Source organism: Podarcis pityusensis (genome assembly GCF_964106645.2).
Source record: "Podarcis pityusensis genome assembly, chromosome: 5".
NCBI classification, from domain to species: domain Eukaryota; kingdom Metazoa; phylum Chordata; class Lepidosauria; order Squamata; family Lacertidae; genus Podarcis; species Podarcis pityusensis.
The window spans coordinates 10,084,014-10,111,636 of NC_138032.1; the positions used below are offsets into that span (position 1 = coordinate 10,084,014).

Below are 27,623 nucleotides of genomic sequence, written 5' to 3' on the forward strand. Positions count from 1 at the left end.
CAGAGTTGGCCCACAGCAGGTGAGGGAGCTATGTATCACCCACCAGCCAGATCCAGTTCCTCTTCCCTGATGTATACCATAGAAATGGCTAACATATAGCTCAGAAAAGTTTCTGAGACATTTTGGTCTCAGAATCCACAGAATCTTGCACCATCATAAGAAGTATATGAAACACAAAACATCCCCACTGCATTAGGAGTCTACAAGGTCTCTAACACTTTCAGCCAGCCACAAATATCTCCTTTGGGGGCAAGCTGCTCATGAGGGGCTTGATTGTGCAACTCTATAGACTTTCTTAAATGAGATGCATTATCTGGACCCATTCCAATTTGGTTTCAAGCCATGATGGTTATCCTAATATGTGACCTATACCTGCAGAAGACAAGGAAGTAAAGAGTCTAGACTTGGGGGTAGCCAGGATTTTTGTTAGGGGGGCAGGCCTTTCGTTAGGGGGGCAGAACTTCAGTCGCTAAGTATTTTTATTAATTTTTATTTATTTGTGGGGGGACAGTTTCCCTCCCTCCGCCCCCTCCCCAGCTACGCCCATGCATCTTAGTGACCTTCAGTATCATAAACCATGAAATATTTTCTGGATGAATTCTGTGGTTTGGAAGTTGGGGTCATGATGTGATTCCACTCCTATTGGATCATTTCCAGAAGGGGGTGCTGTGATATTACTGCTGTGGATCCCTCAGTGCCCACCTTATCCTCCATGTTTTTAAACATGTACTTGAAGCCTGCAGGAGACATCTTGGATCTGAAATGTGGTATTAAGGTAAAGGGACGCAGGTGGCGCTGTGGGTTAAACCACAGAGCCTAGGACTTGCCGATCAGAAGGTTGGCGGTTCGAATCCCCACGACGGGGTGAGCTCCGGTTGCTCGGTCCCTGCTCCTGCCAACCTAGCAGTTCAAAAGCACATCAAAGTGCAAGTAGATAAATAGGTACCGCTCCGGTGGGAAGGTAAACGGCGTTTCCGTGTGCTGCTCTGGTTCGCCAGAAGCAGCTTAGTCATGCTGGCCACATGACCCAGAAGCTGTACGCCGGCTCCCTCAGCCAATAAAGCGAGGTGAGTGGCGCAACCCCAGAGTCAGCCACGACTGGACCTAATGGTCAGGGGTCCCTTTACTTTTATTAAGGTAAAAGGCAAAGGACCCCTGAACAGTTAAGTCCAGTCAAAGGCGACTATGAGGTGCCGTGCTCATCTTGCTTCAGGCCAAGGGAGCCGGCGTTTGTCCTCAGACAGCTTTCCGGGTCATGTGGTTAGCATGACCAAACCGCTTCTGGTGACACCATGATGAGTGCCAGAGTGCATGGAAACGCCGTTTACCTTCCTGCCACAGCGGTATCTGTTTATCTACTTGCACTGGTATGTTTTCGAACTGTTAGGTTGGCAGAAACTGGGACAGAGCAACGGGAGCTCACCCCATTGTGTGGAGGGTCAGTGGTTTAGACCACAGCACCACCCACTCCCTTTTAAGTGTTGTATTATCAGTATGCTGGGCAGTGTGCTATTTGTCCTAGAGACTGAACAGGTGAAGCAGTGGAAGTGTTGAATTGGTCAGTAATAGCCTGGATTAGGACTAATACAGCTCCATCCTGAAAAGAAATTCCTTGCCGCAATTTGCTACTACATTCACAGGGGGTGAACTGGAAGGGAACATTCCACAAGCTTTTGGGAATGGGGGCTAACACTGGTGACTTGGTTCAGGAGAACAGAGAAAGTTGCACAATCTGGCTGCTGCATTTTGGAGACGCTGAAGTCTCTGAGTAGTCTTTAAAGGCAGCCCCACACATAGTGTATTGCAGTAATCCAACCTGGAAGTGACCAGAGAATGGAGTACCATGGTCAAGAATCTCTGTCCAAAAGAGGCCATAGCTAGCAAGCCAGCTGGAGCTGGAAATAGGCAGACTAGCCAACAAGGCCACCAGAGCCTCCAGTGACAACACTTGATACAGGAATATGTCGAGACAGATCTGCTCCTTCCAGGGGAATGCAACACCATCGAATTTAGGCCACATACTCACCTCCTAGATAATATGAATCACATAACACCTCCAGCTTTTCAGAATTCAGCTTCAATTTATTGGTTCACATCGAACCCATCACCACCTCCAAGCATCCACCTAGTCCCTCAACAACCTCTCCAGATTCAGATGGAACAGAAAGACACAGTTGGGTATGATCCACATACTGGTGGCACTTCACTCCAAATCTCCTGATCATGGATAGCAGTTGTGTCAGATACATGTTAAATGGTATAGGGAACAAGAAGGGACCCTGCAGGAAACCACAGGACTGTTCCCATGAAGCTGAACAATGTCCGCCCCATAACTGCTTTCTGCAAATAGCCTTAAAGGTAGAACCAAAGACAATGAAGTACAGTGCTTCCAACCCCACCTCCCAGAGCTGCTCCAGATATTGTGGTCGATGGTATAGAAAGCCATCAAAAGAACAGGCAGAGTTGCACTCTCACATCTCTCTCCTGACAAATATATTCAACTAGTGTGACCAAGTAGATTTCAATGCCACAACCTGGTCTAAAGCCAGACAGAAATGGATCCATATATTCAGCCTCATCCAAGCATGCTTGAAATTGGAAGGCCTCCACCCAACTGAACACCTTTCCCCAAAAGGGGACATTTGCCATTGGCTTTAACACGTCTCGATTCAGGGAAATCCTCTTATCAGGAGGAAGCTCCTTAATAACCTTCTTCAGCCAGAGGTGGATATTATAAGGTCAGGGTGGTATTCAACTAAGTTTTACTCCCAGCAGAAATACTAAAATTAATTAGGTCCATTCATTTCAAAGGGTCTACTTTGGGTAAAACTTAGACCCTGTATCAAAATTACAAAGACTCAAATATACGTTAACAAATATGAAACTGAGAGAAAAGAATATTGCTTTCTTACCAGATATCAAGCCTATAAAGTTCAAATGACTGCCACTGGAACCTGGAAATAGAGTTAAACACATGACTATCACTTGTGCTGTTGAAAATCTACCTTATGATTGTAATTCAATTACAGTACAATCCTATACATATCCATTCAGGAATAAGTCTCAATGAGTTCAATGGGATTTCCTTCAAGTTAAGTAAGAAAGATTGCAATGTTAGCGATAATTTGAATAACTGTTCAAATATGGTAAGCCATTTTGCTGTTTACTGCAGTCAGAGTAAAGTACCGTAATTCACCGCATAATCGTTGCACCCCATTTTTCTGGCCCTAAAATCTGTTCCAAAGCTTTCACCACATAACAGTCAAAGGGTATAATTCTCGGGTATAATTCTCAGCATGTGCATTCTCAGTGAATATGGCACATGAAACTTCCATCTTCCTGCGATAGCTAAACTGTACAGTGGATAAATAAACAAGATGAGCGGGGAGGGGGGCATACCTGGTGCCATGGGGTAGAGCAGAGCAGCCAGGAGCAGTGCCCTGGATGACAGCTGGAAGATTTGCAGAGCCAGGCCAGTTGTGGCCTCAGTTAAAACCTATTACACTTATTAGGACTGGCTACTGACTGGGATGGAAGTTCAACCCAGGCACCAGATTGCTTTTGCCTCCTTGGGTCCCTCCAAGGTTACCGATACCCCCTCTCTCGAATCTGCCCCACTCCAGTCCCCTGGGCTGGGACACCCCTACTTGGGACCGGAAGGTGCCAGAGCGCTGGCAGTTGAGCTCAGAGGTCAGGCTAGAGCCAGCTGCCAGCAGAACCGGCCATATCCATTCGTGCCCTGGGGCGCACAAGCCACTGGGGGCATGCGCAAACTCAGCAGGCACATATCTCTGACACCCTGTGCTTTGGCTTGCACCCAACTGCCTCCATCTCCTCCTGGGCCCTTTGCTCTGGGACATGCCAGCTACCAGCCACCTTGCTAGGCCATGTCTTTTTTGCTCACATAATTATCGCACCCCATTTTTTTTAAAGAGAAAGTGGCATAAAAAATGTGACAACTATGTGGTGAATTACGGTATTTTCAGATTCTTGAAATTGTTTACATGTCCCCTGAGCTAAACAATGAGAAACATATGGCTACATGAGACTCCCCATGAATGTTTGGGTATTTTTCAACAGTTGTTGACACTTTAAACATACCTTCATCTACTTTTCCTTACAGTAATTTACTAGTAAGAGAGAGATTTTTGAAAATGGAGTGGCATATTTATATATGACAAAGAGAAGAAACAAGAAAAGCAAGACAAGAAAAAGTTCAGTTGCCAAATTTGTTTCAGTTCTAACAAATGTTTATTCAAAATGACAGCATCTGTGTATAAATACACTAAGCACATCAACATTTGACCAGCATTTGACAACACCAAGAAAATGATAAGCAATTTATGTCAATATCACAAACCTAAACTATTCATTTTGTGATATATTTCCCACATGGTCCTTTGTGCTAAATAAATCCCCAGGCTGATTTAGCGAATTCTGTGATAGCCAACAGTTCACTGATAAGCAACTTTGAAAAAAGGTATTTCTATTTAGCCTTTACAGTGCTTTTGTTTTTGTGTTTTTTTATCAAGGTTGATGCCTATTAAGTGTGAACAAAATTAAACTACCATTTCTGTTCATAACAGAAAGTTATGGCCACATCTATAGCAAGCAAAGACTGCTGCTGTTCCAGGAAAAAAAAACCCCAAATTGACTTGTTATGGAAACCAGGCTATATATCCTGGTTCCATTTTTTCCCTCTGTGCGACTCTTCCACATATTTTTCCCCCTTTGTCCCCTCAGATCTATATTTATCATTTCTGGTCCTTTCTTGTATTTATGTTAATTCTCTTCCTTTTGTCTGTGACCTCCCATTTCCCCTCTCCCACCCATGACCACTTTTCTCTTGCCTTTCTCTTTTTGTTCCAGATACATTACTACAGGATTTTTTTTAGTGAATGCACACTCTAATGGTGTTTCTCCTGCTGGGCTCTGAACAAATACAACTGACCACTGGAGCAATCTGTGTAAACTTAATATCACGTGCTGGTTCCAGATGGACAAGCTGAGTTGTTTGATTGCTGGAGATTATCACAAAATGAGGGTGAATTATAGCTCTGGTACTTGTTTGTGAGTATTCTTAATAATACAGTGTCATGTATTAATAATAGTGTCTCACACATAACAAAAGCAATAGCTGAAGGTACATCTGTGGCTCCATTATGAAGCCATTTGTACATGGCTCAGAATGTAAGTAATAGGGCAGGGCAACTTCCAGCTTTCATGCTCTGATTCTACACACAGAATCAGTGGGAACTATCTTGAGGTGCTGTTTATTTAAACTTATATTGATACTGGACTACACTATGGGAATTTGATTAACAACTAAGTGCTAGCTTGTAATACTCATTGTTGGACTCCCACCAGCCTGATTCATTTGTGATATGTGTTTAACAAGCTCTTACCCAGGAAACCAGCAATGTAAGTCTTCTCTTGGTGTGTCATACAGTGGTACCTCAGGTTACATATGCTTCAGGTTACATACGCTTCAGGTTACAGACTCCGCTAACCCAGAAATATTACCTCGGATTAAGAACTTTGCTTCAGGATGAGAACAGAAACCGTGCTCTGGCGGCGCGGCGGCAGCAGGAGGCCCCATTAGCTAAAGTGGTGCTTCAGGTTAAGAACAGTTTCAGGTTAAGAACAGACCTCCGGAACGAATTAAGTACTTAACCTGAGGTACCACTGTATTGGTTTGTGCACACTGATGGTGCCTCTTATTGCTCCATGGGATTTCTAGATCAGTTACTGTAGCACATCACTGAACTTGTAGCACTGTATATTGTGATGGTGCTCTTTTTAAAGTTTCATCATGCCACACAATTCAATGCAGTATCACTGCACTAGTGGGTCCGAGGGGTGTGTTTCACCATCATTCACAGAAATTCCATCTTCTTCACTTGGAAACCTATCCACCTGGCAGGCAGATGGGAGTGGCTATACCCGGTGTTGGGCCAGAAAAAGAGAACAGGGATCTTATTGATTTACCTCTTATCCCACTGCCCATCCTGAGATGGCAAAGGCAACCTCAGTTAAAGTGCTGGAGAACCCCAGATGCAGATTGATTGCTCCCTGGTTAGTTTGAAATTGTGGTGGGTGTGGCAGATCCCCTTGCAGGGGTGGAATCACACTAATATGGCCAGCCCCTGAAAATATTCGGAATCCAAGGGATTGCTAAGTGTTCTATGGGATTTTCCTGTTGGCAAGTTATTCTGTCAAGGCTCCAGTTTCACTATGGAATGGCAAGATGGAAAGGGTCATTGGCAGGATTGCTCTTTAACACCCTCTCCAGCACTGTGGAGCCCCAAATGCTCCTTGGGTTTCTGAGGAGCCCTGGTCAATGAAACAGGCTGGAAGATTAGAAGGCATATAGCACAGATCTCACAGGAAATACAAGTAAACACTGGTTAGAGTGGGCGCCGTGTCACCAACCCAGTGCATGGGAAAACATTTATTGGCAATTGGAGCCATATGTCAATCAAGTAACTGGAGTTGAAAGACCCGCCCCCTTCTACCATGAATGGTTTTAAAGAATTTTTGAGGGGACGAATCAGTAGTGATTGGTTCCCTTCTTGCCTTCTGGCCTAATTCATTCCTATAGTTGTTTGTTGCCTGCCAACCACATGCAGCTGCTGACAAGACCCCTGCTTTGCCCCATGGGGTTTTTTCCCCCTGAGCATCCATGACAGGGAGGAAGAAGCAATTGGAAGCAATTGAGAACATGCAGTTTGCCTCAGTTTGTTGCCTGGCAATCATGTGCAGCTGGTGGCAAACACTTGTTTCACCCCACATAGGGGCTTTTCTTAATGTTCACCGAGTACGGAGGGTGGGTGCCAGAGATATGCACTTGGGAAGAAAGAGGTAGGGAGATGTACAAGCAGTTTGTGTGTGCAAGTTGAGAGAAAGAGCGAGGATGAGGTAAGTATGTATATGTGGTCTGTGAGAGAAAGGGAAAGGCACACGTGTTCTATATGGGGCTGCCCTTGAAGAATGCAGTCACAAGTTACTGGGTGGCGGAGCGAGGTGTGAATGGGTCACACTGCTCCTAAAAGAACAGCACTGGCTGCCTTTTTGTTACTAGGCCAATCTTAAACTACTTTGAGGTTCTTCTACAATCAAGCTATACGTATATAAATTTTATTAAATAAATAAAGGTGCTCACTTTGTTGTTTATAACTTGGAACCTGGGCTTTTGAAGAAGCAGCTCTCCCATTATCTACAGAAGCGATTCTACTGATAGTTCCATTTACACTATGACTTCTTCCACGGTGAGTCATAACAGGGCCTTCTCTGCCACCAAAGGTATATCTGTACCCCTGCCAATTACTTTTTGATGTGTACTGAAGGCATACTTGTTGAGCTTGCTCTTTGGGAACTGATTAGACAGTTGACCTGGTCTGTTTGCTGTGAATCATGTACTGCTGATATTCTGTGGAAGATTCATGGAGATAAAGAACTACACAACTTTTAGAAGACTTCAGAAGGCAGTCCTGTATCATGAAGTTTTTAATGTTTGATGTTTTCTTATGTTTTTATATGTGCTGGAAGCTGCTCAGGGTAGTGGGGGAACCCAGCCAGATGGGTAGAGTATAAATAATAAAATTATTGCTGTTGTTAATTTTATGGTTTTAGTGAGTTACTGAGTTTGTGTTGCATTTTAGCACATTTTTTGTACACTGCCCTGAGAGTGGTCTAAAAACATGATAATTTTATAAATTTACAGTGGTACCTCAGGTTACATACGCTTCAGGTTACAGACTCCGCTAACCCAGAAATATTACCATGGGTTAAGAACTTTGCTTCAGGATGTGAACAGAAATCGTGCTCCGGCGGTGCGGTGGCAGCAGGAGGCCCCATTAGCTAAAGTGGTGCTTCAGGTTAAGAACAGTTTCAGGTTAAGAACGGACCTCCAGAACGAATTAAGTACGTAACCAGAGGTACCACTGTATTTATTATTGCTAGCAGCAATATCCAGGAATCCTGAAAAGGGTCAACAGAATAGTTGTTCATACATGCCGAAACGTATTGAAATAGAACATAACTGGAGAGGGAACATGAGTGTGTATAATATACAGATTAAATAAAAATTAAAGCTGTAATGCAATGCTAATTTACTTGGGAAATAATCATTGCACACAGTGCGTCATTTCACAGCATAAACATGCATAGAATTGCAGCATCTCCATGTATCTTTGACTAAAAAGCGAAACTTGTTATATACAGTCTAATATCTGAGGTGTGAGCAGGAGAAAATGGAAACAGAAATGAAATAGAATGTGTACTGCACATTATTCCCTCTGAAAATTCATGTCATGGCACATTCCCTACTCTACATTCACTTTCTCATATTTCAAGTTGGAAATTGTGGTTCAGTTGCTGTACTGCATACATTACAGCACAGGCGGTGTTGTGGTGCTTCTGAGTTTTAAACTATTTCTGTTTTGTGACTGGCTGCCCATTTACATTTTGTATTCAAGTGGTTATCTTCCATATCTCCCAGTTCAAAATGCAAGGCTTACATGTATGTGTGTCATCCTAAGGAGCACAATTCAAGAGGTGGGTCTCAATAGTCTTCAGGTTGCGTGGCAAAACCTAGGAAATAAATCATACATTTAAGGGCCATTCCATATCAAGTGATCCCATTTTTAATAATTTTTTTTACCTTGTGTTGTCCAATTTTCTTAAAAGTTTGTACACTGGTTCAACGATCCAAAACAAAAAAATCTCATCCCATTTTTGAGTTAAAATGACAATTTTGGCCTTGCTGGTCTACACAAAAACCTGAAAAGCTCAGCCCGGAATGGAGATATTTCAAAACTAAAAACACCAATCTCTTTTTTTCTAGAAAAAGAGGTGCTGGAACTCACCACAAATGCCCCCCTTGTTTTCTTATAATGGCAATGGCGCCCACCTGAGAGGCTGCAAAAAAAAAAGCCCTGATAATATTTACTAATATTTTTAAAAAATAAATTTGTATACCGCCCCTCATCTGAAAGTCTCAGAGTGGTTCAATGCATAAAAATTACAAAACAGAAATACAAAATCCTAATAATAATGATAAAAAGAATATAAAAATGACATTAATAATAATACAGCGCCACTAATAAACAAGAATAAAAAGCTGCACTAATAATAATAGCTTAATTTAAATAATGATAATGATAATAATAACAATAATAAAAATAACATAGCTGCACTATGCGAATTAAGGTACGGCTACCTTGAAGCTGGCCAAGCTAATTTCTACCTTCTTATGAAACAATGTTTTTTAAAAAAATATTCTCTTTCCCCTCAGCCTGTCGCTGAGGTAAATTTCCCGCCCTCCGCCCCTCCCCCCCTCACGAAGCGCTCCCTGGCCTGGCACGCGCCCCTCCCCCCGCCCGTTCCAATTCCCGCCGGGCGCGGGCGGGGCGGGGCGGGGCGGCAGGAGGAGGCGGGCCCTTTGGCGTTTCGCGACACGCGCGCCCGGCTTTCCCCTCTGCTTTACGGCAGGAGGGCGCGCAACCTGCCTGCAGCAGCCGGCCGGGTGGCGGGGCGGTAGCGGGGAAGCGCCGGTGGGGGGTGGGGACGCGGGACTGATCTTTCCCTTGGCCAGTGTCTGCCTGACCGAACCCCTCCTCCTCCTCCTGCTGCTCCCCCTACCCAGCAGAAGCCATGGTGAGTGTGCGGGGAGAGCCGCGCCCGCTCGCTGTCCTGGCCCTCCTTTCAGAAAACGCCTCCCCGCTTGGGGCGAGGGGTCGCGGGTGGGGTGGGGAGAGGGGCTTCCGGCAGCTATGGCTGTGCTCTATAGCATGGGGAGGCAAGCCAAGGCCCGGGGGCCGGATACTGCCCAATCGCCCTCGAAATCCGGCCCGCGGACGGTCCGGGAATCAGCATGTTTTGACATGAGTAGAAAGTGTCCTTTTATTTAAAATGCATCTCTGGGTTATTTGTGGGGCATAGAAATTCGTTCTCCCCCTCCCCAAAAAAATAGATAGATAGATAGTCCGGCCCCCCACAAGGTCTGAGGGAGAGTGGACCGGCCCCCTGCTGAAAAAGTTTGCTGACCCCTACTCTTTAGGGTTGCCACCTTTGTCCTGGAAAAATAAGAGGGGGGGCGGGGGCTGGTTTGTTTTGTTTTTCCACCTGAAGTAACCTCAAAGCAAGCCATTGCAGCCTCACAGGATGGGTCCCCTGGAATTCGTTGCACATGCATGTGCGGATTTGAAAATCTGTCTGTGCTTGGCTACCCAGAGCTGAAATACATGACCTTTCAACACACCCTTTCAAACGCATGCATTTGGAGAGGATCCCTAACTTGGGAGAGAGAGAGAGAGAGGACGTGCATTGCAGGGGGTTGGACTAGACGACCCTGGGGACCCCTCAAACTCTTCAATTCTATGATGTACAGGATAAAACTATCAATACAGGACGTAGCATTTTGGCATTGAAATATGGGACAATCCTGCATTATACAGGACTGGCTCTGCCCTTCGCAGTTGAAGGCAGCAAATGTTTCTGAATGCCCCAGTTGCTGGAAACCACAAGAGGGAGGGGAGAAGAGTGCTCTCGTGCCCGGATCCTGCATGTGGGTTTCCCATCTGGCTGGCCGCTGTGAGAACAGAGCCCTGAGACCTGCTGCCATATAGGGTGGTATACAAATTTAATTAACAACAGCATGCTGGACTGGATGGGCCACTGGGCTGATCCAGAAGCCAGACTCTTCCAGTCTTCTTATGATTTGCTGCAATTCGTCCTTTCTTCCCTTTCAATTTACCTTTCTTCTGAAAGAAACCTTTTCTCTTTCTCCCCCTCTCTCTGCTTCGTTGAGCAGAGGGAATGGTGGCTGTCTTTTCTGAACAGGTGTGTGTGTGTGTGTGTGTGTGTGTAAGTAATTTGACCTTTCATTTTGAAGAGGTAGGCGCAGGGAGCATGCACGGGAGCTGCACAAAAAATATGATATACGGAAGTAAGCACTGGGCTGTATGCGCCTTGCAGCTCAATGCTGTGCTTGCTTACTCAAAAGTAAATCTCACTATCTGTGCCCAGTGACACTTCCAAGAAAGTGTGCGTAGGATTGCAGCCTTAGTCTGGAGTAATATGAATTTGGATTAACAGCCAACTATTTTCAATTTCCCAGCAGTGGTGCAGGTAGCTGTGTTAGTCTGTTGCAGCAAAACCAGAAAATAGTCTTTGGGCACCTTAAACGCTAATATTTTTTATCCTTGTACACATACTAAGCTGGCTTCCTTCCACATTGTGTGGTTTGAAATTGGTATCCACTGAAAAAAATCTTCATGTAAAGACTTGCCCTAAAAAATCTTTATTCTGATTGTGGTATTTCTTATCAATCTAGATATGAAGGGGCTTGTGTCTGTCTGAGGGAGGGGAGTAGTTCTCTAAGGCTACGTATATGGGGGCATAGGTCACTGGAATTTCTTTTTTCAAGGCAGCTAAGGGTTGGGAGGGAGAGACCAAAATTGCTGGTCATTGCTTTTTCAGACCAGTCATACTAATGGTTTTAACCACAATTTTTGGTCTTTGAGTGTTTGATTTGTCACAGCTGGAAACAGGAAGCTACGCTAGATCAGGGAGAGGGAACTAGTAACCTTCCAGATTCCCAGACTCCCAGTTCTCATGAGCCCCAACCACTAAGGCAGTGTTTCTCAAACTTTGGTCTCTAGCTGTTGTTGGACTACAACTCCTATCATCCACAGCTAGCCGGACCAGTGGTCAGGGATGATGGGAATTGTAGTCCCAACATCAGCTGGAGACCCAAGTTTGAGAAACCTTGCACTAAGAGATGATAGACATTTAGTCTAGCAACAGAACTAGACCTATAACATACTCCTTCTAGGACAGTGTTGAGGAAGTGGGTCCAGCTGGCAGGCCAGATCCAGACCCCTTGAGCCGCATAGGCCACTTTGATAGGAGCTGCCCATCTGTGAATCATCTGTTGTCACCATAACATGAGATGGAGTGTTTTCCTTTGTGTCCGCATGGTTGGATAGAGAACTCGCCTTTGTTAGCTAATGTGTTTGTTTTCCTGTACAAGATAGATCATTCCTTGTAGAAGAGGTGGGACCCTCTGGCTCAGAAGCTGAATATAGTTCATCAGGCCCCTTAGTCCAGCCTGCTGTACTCTTCCCCGGGTCACACACCCTCTTCCCAGGTCACACCCCTGACCAGCTACACAGTTTATGGGGGAAGTGATCCTAACAGCTTAGTTAGGATGTGCCCTTGAATTTTGCTGATTCCTCTTGCTTAAATAATGTTGATGGGAGGGACTGTAAATATATCTATCATTCATGTTTCAGTGACTGCACTTATCTCTTTGCCCAAGAATAGCTGTTGCAGGAACGCTGTGTATGGTTTCAAATGCTAGAAGGGGTTGAAAGCTACCAATTAAGGCTCTCTGTAGTGTGTGAGCAGTCTGTATCCCAGGTATCTTATCATTTTTCAGGGTGTTTTCTCTCCCTTTATTTCCCAAGCCCACTGAGTCTCAATAGCATTAATACTTATGCACTGAAATTACTGCTTTTTTCATTTTCTGATATTGCCTCTCCTTCTCCCCACCCTCCTTTCTTAGGCTACTACTATGATAGCAGTCGGTCTGACAATAGCTGCTGCTGGATATGCAGGTTTGTATTTCTGTATGCAGAATTTTGTATGCAGGCTTTATTTCTGACTGCTTTGAATAGTATTGCATTGTAAATTGATAGTATCACTGTTGCTGAGTCTTTGACCTCACACACGAGAGCATACATCTGACATTAAAATCTGTGGCTTGTGGCAAGTATTAAATAATATATTAGCAGGTCACCAGGTGTGCTTATTTCTTTGTCCTCTTACTTTCCTGCCTGAGAACAGAACTCATCTGACTGTTTTAGGATTTACATAAATTGCAGGAATTTAACTCCCTCCTCCAGCTATTGTTTTCAGAGTTTCTGCCCAAACAGTCCATCACTTGCTTCAGGTAGCAGAGCTTAATCAGCCTAGAGGGTCCTGTCCTACAAATTTAGAATCTCTGGTCTAAATCTTATTATAAGTGCTTGATTCTGACACTAGAATGCCGTCCGAAATTATAACGATTTTAAATTTTCCTTTGAAGCTGCTGCAGCTTTGGTGATCTTCTAGGACAGATGGGGAACCTGTGGCTCCCCAGATGTTGCTGATCGAGATTCTCGTCAGTCCCAGCCAGTATGGCCAATGGTCAAGGATGATGGGAGGTGTTGTCCAACAACATATGGAGGACCACAGGTGCCCCAGCTCTGTTCTAGTGGGAATACTAGCTGAAGAACAGCTGCCTTTGTTTTCTCTGTGTTGCTTAAACATAGTGCATAGATAAATCTTTGCCAGCTTAGTGCGCTTCAGATGTTTTGGACAACCACAGCCAGCATGACAGTCAGGTTGGCAAAGGCTGACATAAATTAGAGTTTCAGAGAACTAGCTTCTGCTTAGTCTTAGAACTTGTAAACACAAGGAAATATACTCTTTCTCGGGTATAGATTAATGATTAAATATTGGACTTGTTTGTGAAATCATTAATCCGAAACAGTATTGTTTATATAAGTTATTTCACTTTTTAAGAGCTTAAATTGGGCTTTTCAGGGGGCTGTGACTTTTTACAATATATTGCAATTCCTTTTTTTTTTAAGTTTATCTCTAACCAGGAGAACTAGAACCTTTTTTCTTTTCTTTTTATATAAAAAAGCTTGGATTCTGAAAGGCTTATAAAGCAATAGAATAAGTTGTTGGGTCATCTGTATATGACCCAGCCAGTGCACATAGCCCACCCCTGATTTCAGTTAACTGTAGGGGGATGGAAAAATAGATGGGGAAAATAGATGGGAAAATAGAAAAAGAGCAACAAACTGGTTGTCCCAGGAAGCTGTAAAAGATTCTTATGTTTGTGATGTGATAAATATTAGGCTCTTCAAAAGTAGTGTGTGCATTGTATTTGTGGGCAGCTGCCTCTTATAATCAGGGCTGCGTCCTTTCAATATGCAAGTTGCAGGCATGTATCTTTGCAAAGCCTGTAGAGAAACTTCTGCTTCAGATCTGCTCGTTCTGTGGTTGCCATCAGCACTCCTATAGAGTTCCCAGGAAGAAGAATGAAATAAGAAGCAGCAGCAAAAGAGAGTCTGGAAGCAAGTAGAAATCACTACACCTCTGCACCCTCTTAAGCCTATTGCACCAGTAGAAAGCTTGTTTGGAGGCACAAAATGTCATTCTAACTCTTTAGTGCTGGTCAGCTGCACCAACAGAACATGCAGATCACTCTCTAAGACTTAGTAAGTCTTCCTTTTCTTCAAGGTCGTTATGCACTGCAAGCAATGAAGATAATGGAACCACAAGTAAAGCAAGCTCTTCAGTCGCTGCCAAAATCTGTGAGTTTGCTTTACTCAATTTTCTTTTGCAGCCATATTAGTTGTTGTTTCTTTAATACTTTTGTTTTTGTTTTCTTGTTACAAAATTGTACACACATAAATAATGAAACATGACATAGCTAACAAAAAATGGGTCACTAGGGGAGTAACATACTAAACCAGGCGTGGCCAAACTTGGCCCTCCAGCTGTTTTGTGACTACAACTCCCATCATCCCTAGCTAACAGGACCAGTGGTCAGGGATGATGGGAATTGTAGTCCCAAAAACAGCTGGAGGGCCAAGTTTGGCTATACCTGTACTAAACATACTGTTTTTCAGTACATAATAATGAGGTGATTACAGTAAACCAGTAAAATGACTTCTTCAATAAATCTGTTTGGAAAACACAGAGCAATAGGCGTGAGCTAATGAGTAGTGCCTGCTTATACGCCATATTGTAATATATGTTGTAGGCATTTCTCATCCATGTGTTGTTTCATTTGTATATTTAATAAAACCACACCATACAGTGTAAGAATTAACTTGTTTTTTCTCGCCCCTTGCCACCTTCAAAGTTTGCGACAGATTTTCCATTATGGCTGTTTCCCAGACTATATTATGCCAGTAATCAATCTTCATTAATTGCCAGGTTTAGTTCATTCCTTACTTCTTAATTGGTCTACATCTGAAGTATATAAATTAAGGCTAATGCTGGGGTTATTGGGATTGTCTGAGCTGCGGTCTGACATAACTCTTTCAAAAATTCCTTCCAAAATTGTTCTAGTTATGAACATTCTCTCCTTTTCCCCCCCAAGGTGTCCTGAGATACGTTGGTCCCAGAGAGCCATAACTGGTTGATTTTCAACAGTTATATTTACACATTCCTAAGTGCTCTCCAGATCTCATCCTTTTTTTAAAATCTATGGAAGCATATAATAATGCCTCTTGGAGGAGCTGAAACGTGCAGACAAGTTAATAGAGCTCTGTGGGGTCTTTCAGTATCCTCTTGGAATAGGCACATATTAGTCATTTTAAGTCACTAGACTTTAAAGTCCACAATGTGGTTATTTTCTGCCCCTTCTGCGAAGCCCCTCAAGCTAAAGTTAACCTTTTTTAAGTCTGTTTGAAAACCTTCCAGCTTTGATTTTATATCCATATTCTCTTTTAAGCAGTTTAAAAAGTATTTTATTTAGTAAGCTTAAATCCATTGCTGGTTACACCGTTTCCACAGTTCCAAATAATTTTTCTGGCAGTGCATTTGCCTTATCTATGAGGAGTCATCGGTTTGTGGTGAGAATTTATTTCTACACCACTTGTTCTTATGCAGGTGAGTGAACACCTTTAAATAAAACACGGAACCAAGAGAATACAACAATATCAGCGTCCTGTAGGGATCCAGTTTATTAAAACCATTGCAGTAGAACAGCCTTGCTAACAAGTTGTTCAGCAGAACTGCTAGTTAGCAAAGACTGCCACGGGGCACAATAGAAGAAAACTTATACAGTGGTACCTTGGCTCTCGAACTTAATCCGTTCTGGGAGTCCGTTCTACTCCCGAAACTGTTTGAAAACCAAGATGTGGCTTCCGATTGGCTGCAGGAGCTTCCTGCACTCAATCGAAAACCGCAGGAGCTGTGTCAGACGTTCGGCTTCCAAAAGCGTTTGCCAACCAGAAGACTTACTTCCGGGTTTGCAGCGTTCAGGAGCTGATGTGTTCAACAACTAAGCCATTCGGGAAACAAAGTACCACTGTATAGGGATTTCAAACACAGACTACGAAGGGTCATAAAACATCAAAACATATTTAAACATCCTTCTACTTACATCAAGAAAGGTTACAGGTCATGGGATGCATGGCTCCATACTGATATCAACTCACCTGCAATTACCTTGGGGTTCCCAGACTGTTTGGGTCTCAGATGTTGCACTTCTAACAGTTTCCTTGGCAACCAGGTCTTCAGCAGTGTTTATTGTCATTCCAGTCCCCTATCTTAACTTCCCTGTTCCCAAAACATGTCAAAGAGTTTCAAGGAGAGATGCTGGATTTGCACTCCAGTGTTTACTCAAAACAGACTTAGGAAAACATCCTTCATGGTCATTTGTGCCATTTTCAGGGTTAGACAGAATTTCTTGTTTATGGCCTAGAGAGCACAAGGGTTGCAAAATGCAGGCACACAGGAACCATTTATTGATGCATTCTACCTAAAGGTTAAACGCAATTAATAATGAAGCAGTTATATCAAAATCCGTATCAAGAATCTTAATATCTAACAAAATATCAAAATTTTTACATCAAATTCCTTCCATGTTTCTGAAATCATTTCTTTAATGTGGATACGTTGAGCTACAAATTATTCTCTCAGCACTGCATCGCTATCTTTTTCTGCCATGGCTTCTGCAGTCTTTATCAGGCCAGGCTCCATGTTATGTCTCTGCTGATTCATAAACTCCTCTGCTTTAGGGCTGTCAAAGTCCTGTCTGAGGATTTTCTCCCACTCTGTTTAGACTTCTAAATGTCACGAAAGCTTGTGTGCACATACAAGGAAAACACACAGGTGTGTTACAGCAGTGAGTGTTTTGCACAAAGTTTACAATCACATTCCACCGGGCAGTTCTAAATTTCCCATTAAAAAGAGCCCTGCACCACAAACCATATTTTAAAAAATGCTTTGCAGTCCTGCAGTGTACTTGAAAGTAGGTCGTGTTGATTCTAATGGATTTACTCCCAGATCAGTGGAGTTAGGCTTGCAGTCTAAATATTTGGGAATCTGATGAATTCTCACAGTGCAATGTTATCCCATGCAATTGGTGTGTTATATTCTCAGACTTGCTTTCATGTGCATCATTGTTATTTCTCGAGTCTGAAGCAAGGAAGCAGCTTTTGGTTGTTGAGTTGAGGTGGTTTTGTGTGGTTGAAGTCATTAAAAAAAATATTATGGGTAGGGGCCTCAAATACAGGAAATGGTCTAGGCCTCTCTAGGCACTGCACACACTAGTCAGGAAGCTAGACAAGAATGTTATTATTTCTCTTAAACAAGAACAGAACCACCACAGGTAGCTGACTAGATGCAACTGTTTCTAGTACCACCTAGTGACTCAACCAAATAAGGATGCTAGCCACACAGTTATCTTGCTCATTTTGCATAATGCTTTTTTTTAATGCATCTTATTTTAGGCCTTCAGTGCCTACTACAGAGGAGGATTTGAACCCAAAATGACCAAGCGGGAAGCTGCTTTAATATTAGGAGTGAGGTAAGAAAGAATTTCAGGTTTTCAAAGACGCAGGGGCCCAACAACTCTTGGTGACTTTCTCTGGTGTATGCTTGGTATATGAAATTTCAGAGTCAATCAGATTCATTTGTCCCAAACCATTGAGCATCACAAAAGTGAAGTTAGGCTGAGGTACGTAAGTGTTCTCCAGACTTTTGGGTCCTGTGTTAAAGGTAGGGCTTGTCTAGTTGAAGAGAAGAAACATACCAGTCTGCAGAAGCATCCTGGTCATTCCCCGAGAGTGAAAATGAGAAATTGAGCCTTTAGTGTCATTGGCCCAGTCTCATGGAAAGATCTGTGAGTAGAGATTCAGCAGTCATCTTCTGAAAACTTGTACACCCCCCAGGCCTATGCAGGTACCCCGCCCCCCATGGTCTGTTGATGTTTCTTTAATTTCTTTCTTTGCTTTTAACTTGTTTTTAACATTTTATGCTATTGTTCGGTTCTGGTTTTATATCATTATAAACCACTGTGATATATTTTTACAATACAGCGTTATATAAATACTTTAACAAACAAATAAATTTTTATTTGAGTATGTAACACACCAGCAAAAGAAATAACAATAGAAGCAGGGGAGAAAACATTTTATCTGTCTGTTCATGTAGCCACAAACTAATCAAGTGGGAGAGACCATTTCTTTTTGTGCCTGCTGCTGGAATTTTGTAAATATTGTGGAATGCGCATACAACTTTTTAGTTAGGGCTGCATTGCAAGAATGCTGTGTGTAACTCATTAATAGTGATGTTTGAATGTCTGATACAAGTGGGCCAAGTTAGTGCCAATAGGCCAAAGCAGCAGCCCATCCCTGATGACAGATAGGTTGCTACTTTTGAACATACCTGGAACTGATTTTTGTTGTTTTTGTTTTAACCACTAGTCCTACAGCTAATAAAGGAAAAATCAGAGAAGCTCACAGACGAATCATGCTCTTGAATCATCCTGATAAAGGTAAATGAGATAAATTTTGACATTTGTCAGTGTTTGTTTAGTATGAGACCGTGCTGCAAAGTCAGATGGGAAGTCTTCAAGTGTTGTGCCAAGGAGAAAATGTGATGTTTTCTGGTAGGTGTGGAAGGGCCCTCTTTCGGGTACTTTGCTTGAGTGTATAAAAAGGTAAAGGGACTCCTGACCATTAGGTCCAGCCATGACCAACTCTGGGGTTACGGCGCTCATCTCCCTTTATTGGCCGAGGGAGCCGGCGTACAGCTTCCGAGTCATGTGGCCAGCATGACTAAGCCGCTTCTGGTGAACCAGAGCAGCGCACGGAAACGCTGTTTACCTTCCCGCCGGAGGGGTACCTATTTATCTACTTGCACTTTGACGTGCTTTCGAACTGCTAGGTTGGCAGGAGCAGGGACCAAGCAAAAGGAGCTCACCCCGTCGTGGGGATTCGAACCGCCAACCTTCTGATCGGCAAGTCCTAGGCTCTGGTTTAACCCACAGCGCCACCCGCGTCCCACTTGAGTGTATAGAGCAGCTCAATTAGTAGAGTATGAGACCCTTAATCTCAGGGTTTGAGCCCCACATTGGGCAAGAGATTCCTGCATTGCAGGATGTTGGATTAGATGACCCGGGTTCCCTTTCAGCTCTATAGAATCATATTAATAGAATCATGGAATCATGCTAATAGCACATCCTCTGATGGGATAATTTTGTCATTCTGAAGGTTCTCCCTATGTCCATCACCCTGAAATGGCTTTTATTCCTGTCATGATACATAGGTGTATAAAGGTAAAGGTAAAAGTACCCCTGACCGTTAGCTCCAGTCGTGGACGACTCGGGAGTTGTGCGCTCATCTTGCTCTGTAGGTCGGAGGAGCCAGCGTTTGTCCGCAGACAGCTTCCGGGTCATGTGACCAGCATGACTAAGCCGCTTCTGGTGAACCAGAGCAGTGCATGGAAATGCTGTTTACCTTTCCGCCGGAAAGGCACCTATTTATCTACTTGCACTTGATGTGATTCCGAACTGCTAGGTGGGCAGGAGCTGGGACCGAACAACGGGAGCTCACCCCGTCGCGGGGATTCAAACTGCCAGCCTTCCGATCAGCAAGCCCTAGGCTCTGTGGTTTAGACCATGGCACGTATCGAAAGGTTGGGACAAATAATTCCCTTTTGTGGTGTATGACATCCTTTTTTTCCCCCCTTTGCCAGGAGGTTCTCCGTATGTCGCAGCCAAAATTAATGAAGCTAAAGACTTATTGGAAGGTCAAGCTAAGAAATGAAGACACACCACCTGATCAATGGCTTTATTTTTAAAATTTATTCTTATTGTTGACAAAAGATGAAGTTTGTGCCAGGAGGGACTGTTTGCTCCAGTATTGGTCATATCATTCATCTTTTTGCTTATATTTACAGACCTGAATCTATATTCAGGTGAGAGCAATGAGTTAGCAAGGTAACACCAACATCCAAGACTGGGTTGCAAAAAAACCCCACAGCCACCTTTTAAGTCTCATCATGTAGTGTTTTGAAATAATTTAATTCAGTGTGGACAGTTGTACAAATTGCCCTATTATAAAACGTCTATCTGGTTTATTCCCATCATGAAATTCCTAGCTTTTTATAATTGCAAGTTTCAAAGCAATAAATTTATTAGAATAATCTTACGTTTGTAAAACACTTACATTGACCAGAAACAGATCTGTGTCAAGGCTCTCTCCTTCTTTTGAGATTGAACCCTTAAAACAGCTGCCAGGCATGAGGACTGAATTGAGACCTCCCCACAGTGTACCCTTGAAAGCAAGGATGGGGGAGCCTGTGGCCTTCCATATGTTGGACATCATGCTGGCTGGGGCTGAACTGGAGTTGAACATCCTTAGTGGGGCCATTGGTTCCGCATCGCGTTTCAACAGTCTTAGTAACAAGAAAAACTTAACCTGTATGCCATCCCCTCTCAAAATCTGCATCTTTGAACATCCTGAAACATCAGTGAATGCTGAAGAATGGAAGAGCAGAAATAAAGCAGCCAGATCAAATTCTGACAAGTCTTCTGGAGTTATTTACTATCCTACACCCAAGCAAAGTTACCTATTCAGCTATTAATGACAAACCTTTTCTCTAGAGAGTACCATGCCTGTATCCACATTCTAGGTTTACCAATTCCATTAAAAAATAAATAAAAAGTGACCATGTAGACCACAAAGAACCTTATTCTGGCTCATCATGGTGTGGTTCCTAGATTTTAGCCTATGCTACTAGGTTCAAACTCATGAGTAGTAACACCGGAAAATCCAGTCTTGCTTACAGCCAAAGTTCCCCTGCTGTTGTGCTGTTAACAGTAGTTACTGGGCTGGCCCTAAAAGACCTTTGCTTTCACAGGGCAAGGTTTTTAACATTATTGCAGTATGTTACATGCCACCACCATTCTCTGCCAAGCAGTAAGAATCCAGGAGTACCAGGCATTCACCCAGGGTGGTTTTTGTAGGAGAGTCAAGGCACAGCGGAAGCTGCAGTGTCTTAGAAATATGGTTTATTCACACACATTTACACCTGAAGCCTTCAGTAGGGGCGTACAGAGCATTGCTCTGTACATTGCTCCTGCAAAAGCTTCAGCAAGTTTTGGTCCAAAGCCATAGCCATTCATGCCCCGCCCCTCACTGCAGCCTCCTCTGCATGGAGTTCTGCCTAATTTCCTCATTCCCAGATCACCTTGACAAAAAACCTGTGTAAAAGGACTTTTTTTTCTGTGTGACATTATGTTCACATTGCCCTGGCAACCTCTCCCTCAGTTACCTAGTCTCTTGTCTTGTAGGCGGCTTTTGCAATGGGTTAATGTCAGGGCCATCATCTACCTCTGCCTGGCAGAAAAACAAGCTCATCATGTCAGCTTACCTTAATTATCAAGGCTCTGATTAAACCCCAGCACCCAAGAATCAAGAGAAATGGGACACCCAGGGATCTAGAGGTTCTTTGTCCCCCCCCCCAACTCATAGCAATATTTATAGCATAAGCCTTGTCAGTTGAAGGAAACAAAACATGAAAGGCAGTGGTACGTGGCTGCTACATGTCTCCAAAGCAAGCACATTTTTCCCTCAAAGAATTCTGGGCACTAATTTAGGTCCTCTGAGGAAGAAAATGTATTTTGTAGGTATGGTGTACATCAGTGGTGTCCAAATTTTTTTCAGAGGGCCAGATTTGATGAAGTACAGTAGTGCCTCGCAAGACGAAATTAATCCGTTCCGTGAGTCTCTTCGTCTTGCGGTTTTTTCCGTCTTGCGAAGCACGGCTATTAGCGGCTTAGCGGCTATTAACGGCTTAGCGGCTTTTTAAAAAAGGAAACAAACTCGCAAGACGTTTTGTCTTGCGAAGCAAGCCCATAGGGAAATTCGTCTTGCGGAACGACTCAAAAAACGGAAAACTCGTCTTGCGCGTTTTTCGTCTTGCGAGGCATTCGTCTTGCGAGGTACCACTGTAAAAGGCTGTGAGGGCCGACCAAAGCACTAACCAAAGCTGATACCTTTTTTTAGGATTGAAGTTGAAGTTGTCGAGCTTTTTTTTTTTGGGATTGAAGATTGAAGTTGTTGAACTGCCACAGGTACGGTGGGCTGGACTGCAGCCCAGAAACAGACTTTGGACATGCCTGGTGCACATACTCAATGAAGCATGCCGATTCCAGGTTCACTCCGAGGTATCAAAAACATTTCTACTCAAGAGTAAAGGAACAAGCGGTAAAGGACAGGTATCTGCATGGGTAGGGTAACATTTAAATCTGTTACCCAATTCATGTAGCTTATTACCATACTAGAGTTTTTTTAGTTGGGGATAATTGTCTTAATGTGCACAAAATAAGTGGCTTGTTATGCACCTCTAGTGCATGTGAAAAGCTATTTTTTGCAATGATTATTTTATATTTTGGCTCAAACTCGACAACATGGCAGAGGATCGGCATGTGGGTCTCCTGAATAGTGGTTTAATACATTTTTAAAGGAAAAAATGATCAGTTTTGAGGCACTAGAAAAAGGGTTTAATCTTTCCTTCCTAATTGCAATTACCCCTGACTGCAGCTGTTTAATGCTCTCCTTGGGGTAAAATGCAGTAGGGGGCAATTTGGATTAGGAAGATGATCCCTAGCTGCATTGAAACTTTTAAGGAACAAAGGTAAACCTAGTCACTGATTTCCTGCCATGCTGTCTCATTTAGCTCATACAGGTGGTAAGTAGCCTTGTCACAAAGAGTTCACTCTAAATCTTTAATAGATTGCTGTAATAAATTCATGACCTTGGCAAGTACTTAAGGATCAACCAGTGGAAGATCAAAGTTTATTTATTTTTCTACCAGCATACAAAAACATATTGCACATCAAACAACCAAAACAAAAATAAAAATACTCTAAGGACTAACGTATGTAGTTTATACAGAATAAACTTTCTGGAAATTGATCTTTTCAGTAGTTCTGGTTATGTCTTAATGGACATGACTAATTCAGCTTAAGTGTTTTAACTAAAGCTATGTTTGATTTTTAAATACTGTACAGTTTAATAAATAAATCAAACAAAGCCTCAATGTAGAACAGTCACTGCCAATGTCGCCCAATATCCCTGCAGATTGAGAATTTAATAAATGTATTCCAGTGGTCTGCAGTATTTTCCCCACTACATACAGCATTTAAAAAACAATGTATTAAAACAGACCAGTTTCCAGACTAAACTAATGGAGAAATTACAATTCAGTGCAAAATATTTTAGACTGCATTTTTTTTTCTAGTTTTCCTCAGGTGAAGAAGTGGTTGCATATTATTAAAAATGTAACAAAAGCAGCTAATGCTTTCATAAAGAAGGTTACGTTAGGGATCCCCCCACATCTCTGCCATATTTTGAAAACAAAATAACATTTCCTATAGCCAGCAATTTGTTTTTATTTAAATGTTACATATACTATTCTCAAGGCACATCTGATGATATTTATAACACAGTAGGTGTCAAAGTATGTTCAACATTGGATTTCTTCAGGATCCCTCCCCGTTCTGTTTTCCAAAATGGAGGAACTGAAAGTGCGGTGTCAAGACTCGCGATCCATATTCTATCTTTGGCAAGCTTATACAAGCACTATTGTAAAATGTAAATGTAAAAGAACTGTAAACTAGGAACTCTGTTTATGAAACACCATTCAGCACAGCTTCGTCCTGTTTATTCCCATCTTCTTGTACAGTACTAGGCCTTTCTTCAGGACTATGCTGCAAATTGGAAGGCTCAGTCTCAGAAATAACTGCAGGGCCATTTATGGCCTTTTCAGAAAGGCCAACCTCTTCAATCACATCTTTTGTCTGAAAATAAAATTTTAAAAAATTAGTGACAAGACGACACACGAATGATTCATAACATAAGCTACTATTTTCCCTCCTCTCAAATTTAGATGTTACTAGAAAAGCAAGTTTTAAATAAAAATTAATACATTTGATTTCTGGTACCTCTATATTTTACCTACAGCATTCTGTTTGTCAATTCTGTTACCTTTTCAAATAATTAAATCGTTTATTTTAAAATCCAGTTAAAAACATTTGCTGCGTAAGCCATTTTGTGACAATGAATTCCATACATGAATTGTCTCTGAGGAAACGGGGACATGAATCACCATTATTTTTCATAGGTGGATAATAGATGAACAGGATAAGCCTTCTTCATTGAACACATTTACATTTATTAGGCTCATGTCCAGCTTATGAGCTTTCTCATAGGCACCTGGTTAGCTGCTGTGACAACAGAAGGCTGGGATCACATGGGCCTTTGGCGTGACCCAGCAGGGCTGATATGTAGCCAAGTACTCCCGCCTTAATTGTCCTATTATGTAAAATATTAACATGCCGTCACCTTCCCCACACCAGCCCACTTGAGACAAAAGACTAACAAAGGTTTGGCAGTCAGCACTAATGGGAAGGATTCAGACACAGGATCCTATAAAATTGCTATGTAGGTCAATGTAAGGACCTGTGATGGTACCAGACTGTGTTTCCCTAGTGTGTATCAGCACCAGCGTGATGGGCAACCACATTTAACAGCATTTGTAGTCACTCTCCTCTGATGTTGTGGTGTCAGTGATTAAATTATTCTATACACACACACGGGAGGAGACCACATATTTCCATTAACACTATCATTTTGTTTCCTGTAATTTTTCTTACCATTTCTTTCTTGGTTTTGGCCAGTGTTTCCCTTGGGAGGTTTCTTTGTCTACTCTGAGATTCTGCTCTTGATATATAATCAGCAACTGTTACTGTGAGGAGAGAGAAAAAAATTATTTTTGCTTAAATTACTTGATGTTTAAGAACTGAGCAGCCACCATTGGCTGCAAACCAACAGGGCCCATTTATGCAGATGCCTTATAAGGTTTTTATATCACAATACATTTCTCAAAACTCCTAAGCTTTCAGGAATGGTTTCTGGGAGATTCTAAACCCTGTCTACATATGTTTTGAATGTTTTATCATTTAGTACTGTATACTGACAGTCTCTGAAGGATTCTCAACTACGAACGGAATTATTCATCAAGTTACTAATTGTCTGGGGCAATCTAAAGCCTCCCCATAGCTTCTTGCTCAGAACTAATCCTAATCAAGTCAATAAATCTATTTGTTTTCAAAGGGTTTCCCTATTCATGTCTTAAGCAGGACAGGATTTTGTTTATAGGCTGCATTATTACTAGAAAATGATTGGTTTGCTATGGTAGTGCTTACAGCTTTCTGAATTGTATTCTTCAAAGAGACCGAAAGAAAATTATTTTGATAATAAGCTTGAAAAATACAAAGTGGTTTTAGACCAGGTTGAGAGGAAGGTGATATACAGGGCCAGACAATCTGGCCAACATGGCCTGGGTGTCAGCCCAGGATGAAATTCTGCAGGACTGGTCATTAAGGGTCATTTATTTATTCGTACTTATAGCCTGCTCTTCACCAAATGCTCCAATGAAGAGTTATAAAAGTATCACAATTAAAATACAAATTGCATTAAAATCATAAAATAAATCCACAAAACAGAACAGCCGTGCACAGCAATTATAGCTTCAGAACAGGTTCGAGTTTCCTGTTATTGCCAAGGGGGTTAATGTGGTCTTCATTAACAGTGCTGCAGAGCTGCATGTAAGCAATCTGCTTCTGCTTAAAATTATTCACATAAGGGGAATTTGTGTTCCTTTAGATTGCAATGTACAACCATTATGCTGGAGAGGGAAAAGAGCACAGTGCAGTTCAATGCAGCAGTCTGGATCGCACATCTACATGCACAACATGTAGCAAGAAAAACCTGACAGTGCAGACATAGCCATGTTTCTGAAGATGCTTCATGGGAAAATGACCGCCAGACATTAGCTTGTCCAAAATTTAAGATTAACCCAATATGCTTTCACAACAGTTCATCTTTTAGAAGGTGATGTAAGCCTATAAACATATGGTGCTGCCTTATACCGAGTCAGACACTGGTCCCTCTAGCTAAGTACTGTCAATACTGACTGGCTCTCCAGGGTTTCTTGCAGGAGGCTTTCCCAGCCTTACCTGGAGAAGCCCTAACTTGGTCCTGGGATAGCTCAGTCGGTAGAGCATGAGACTCTTAACCTCAGGGTTGTGGGTTCAAGGCCAGCGTTTGGCAAAGAGATTCCTGCATTGCAGGGGGTTGGACTAGAATGGTCCCTTCCAACCCTAAAATTTTATGATTCTATGCTGGGGACTAAACTGGGACCTTTTGTATGGAAAGCATGGGCTCTGCCACTTAGCAACAACCCTTCTATATGACTTTCCGGTATTCTCCAATTCTATGCTTCTGCAGAAGCAAATCTACACCATCATTTGACAAAAGCTGCAGATGGACTGTGTGTGGTATGCCTCTGTTGTTCAATAGCTTGTTTAAGCTGCTGTGTGTGGATAATACAGCAAACGCAACACCAATAATTACTTGACTGAAATACAGACACTACATTTTTTGGGGGGGGGGAATACTTAGCACAACAAACGAGGAATTTACAGGTGCAACACTCAGAATTATACTGAAAGTTATTTTACACCTTTAAAATATGTAAGGTGTTAGTATGTTTTTTTAAAAAAATCTGTCAAACCACAATTATCAAAGCATGAACATGCAACAATTTTTTGTTTTAATTTAGTTGTGATTTCTGGTGTTCTTAAAAGCAAGAGATGTAAGTTTGATTCAAAGGACAGGAAGGCTCCATGCATCCTGGTTTGCTACAGCACTAACACTTGGCTAACATACCTTTTATGCATATTAAGGAAAGATGCCAGAAGGCCGAAGGAAGAGTCTATCTGACAGTGTTACTTGCAACATGGAATACATACCCTTGCACCTATGACATTCATTTATAGTTGTCCTCTAATTTCAACATAGATTAAGTAAAGTTCTGCACACTCTTACAGTGGAAGTACACCAAATAAAAGGCAACAGTATTAGTTTAATTATAAAAACTAGAACATGCCCCACTGACCATTTCTCATCCTGCAGTTTGATTAGTATTAAGCAATCATTATTTACAAAAGACAGCTTTACATATATTTTAGAAGGTACACAAACAGCAAACGCAGAGCATTCCTTCATGCTTGTGACCCGAGGTGGTTCACCTCTCCAATCGAGTTACCTGGCTGTCTATCTTCTGCCTGACCCCTGAAACGACGCCTGCGACTACGATTGCGTCGCTGGGGTTTTTTGTCTCTATCATCTGCAATTGCAAAGTTTTACTATGAACTTTCTCGGTGACCAAATTGTTCTGCTGGCAATTTAGCACACAACGATTTCAAAGGAAAAAATATTCAGAATGGCTAAGTAGCGCAAAAAACTTTTACACATCAGGGGACTGAAAAAGCAACTGCAACTCTGTTTAAGATGTTATCACTAAGTTGGTACCGAAAGTTAAACATTGGCTAAAGAAATTAATTCCCCATCTCAAGAGAAATATTTTTTCCTTGGTGTGATTTGCTTAAACTGTAAATGGCTATTCTTAGACACTGAAAATAAACCCTAGACCTGAAATCACATACACGGAAGCCCTACTTATTTTTAAGTATGTTT

The 27,623-nt window shown here is 42.3% G+C and overlaps 3 protein-coding genes across 21 annotated transcripts in view; 1 reads left to right on the forward strand and 2 right to left on the reverse strand.

The window, feature by feature from the left end:
* LOC308478489 (uncharacterized protein) overlaps nucleotides 1-9,432 on the reverse strand; it is a 451,389-nt gene extending 441,957 nt beyond the window's left edge. For 8 of the 16 annotated variants that reach the window (XR_013987046.1, XM_081008338.1, XM_081008339.1 and 5 more), the window contains exons 1-3: nucleotides 9,221-9,432; nucleotides 8,520-8,592; nucleotides 2,913-2,954 (exon numbers count right to left, since the gene is read on the reverse strand). Coding sequence is in view for 7 of the 16 variants with exons in the window: in XM_081008338.1 (XP_080864464.1) it covers nucleotides 2,913-2,954; nucleotides 8,520-8,521 (44 nt within the window). In the remaining 9 variants the exon portion in view is untranslated. The remainder of the gene's footprint in view (nucleotides 1-2,912; nucleotides 2,955-8,519; nucleotides 8,593-9,220) is intronic. The other 8 variants (XR_013987049.1, XR_013987051.1, XR_013987052.1 and 5 more) reach the window with 5 other exon arrangements.
* Nucleotides 9,433-9,523: 91 nt separating this feature from the next.
* On the forward strand, nucleotides 9,524-20,597 carry DNAJC19 (DnaJ heat shock protein family (Hsp40) member C19). Its single transcript, XM_081008360.1, has 6 exons — nucleotides 9,524-9,657; nucleotides 12,569-12,620; nucleotides 14,296-14,369; nucleotides 17,523-17,599; nucleotides 18,498-18,568; nucleotides 19,771-20,597. The coding sequence occupies exons 1-6, from the start codon at nucleotides 9,655-9,657 to the stop codon at nucleotides 19,839-19,841; spliced, it is 348 nt and encodes a 115-aa protein (XP_080864486.1). The 5' UTR covers nucleotides 9,524-9,654; the 3' UTR covers nucleotides 19,842-20,597.
* Nucleotides 20,598-22,848: 2,251 nt separating this feature from the next.
* The window catches only part of FXR1 (FMR1 autosomal homolog 1), a 30,790-nt gene continuing 26,015 nt past the window's right edge, over nucleotides 22,849-27,623 (reverse strand). For 3 of the 4 annotated variants that reach the window (XM_081007963.1, XM_081007964.1, XM_081007962.1), the window contains 3 exons: nucleotides 27,193-27,273; nucleotides 24,737-24,828; nucleotides 22,849-23,881 (listed from right to left, as the gene is read on the reverse strand). In XM_081007963.1, coding sequence (XP_080864089.1) covers nucleotides 23,711-23,881; nucleotides 24,737-24,828; nucleotides 27,193-27,273 — 344 coding nt within the window. In that variant the 3' untranslated portion in view covers nucleotides 22,849-23,710. The remainder of the gene's footprint in view (nucleotides 23,882-24,736; nucleotides 24,829-27,192; nucleotides 27,274-27,623) is intronic. The other variant, XM_081007965.1, reaches the window with a different exon arrangement.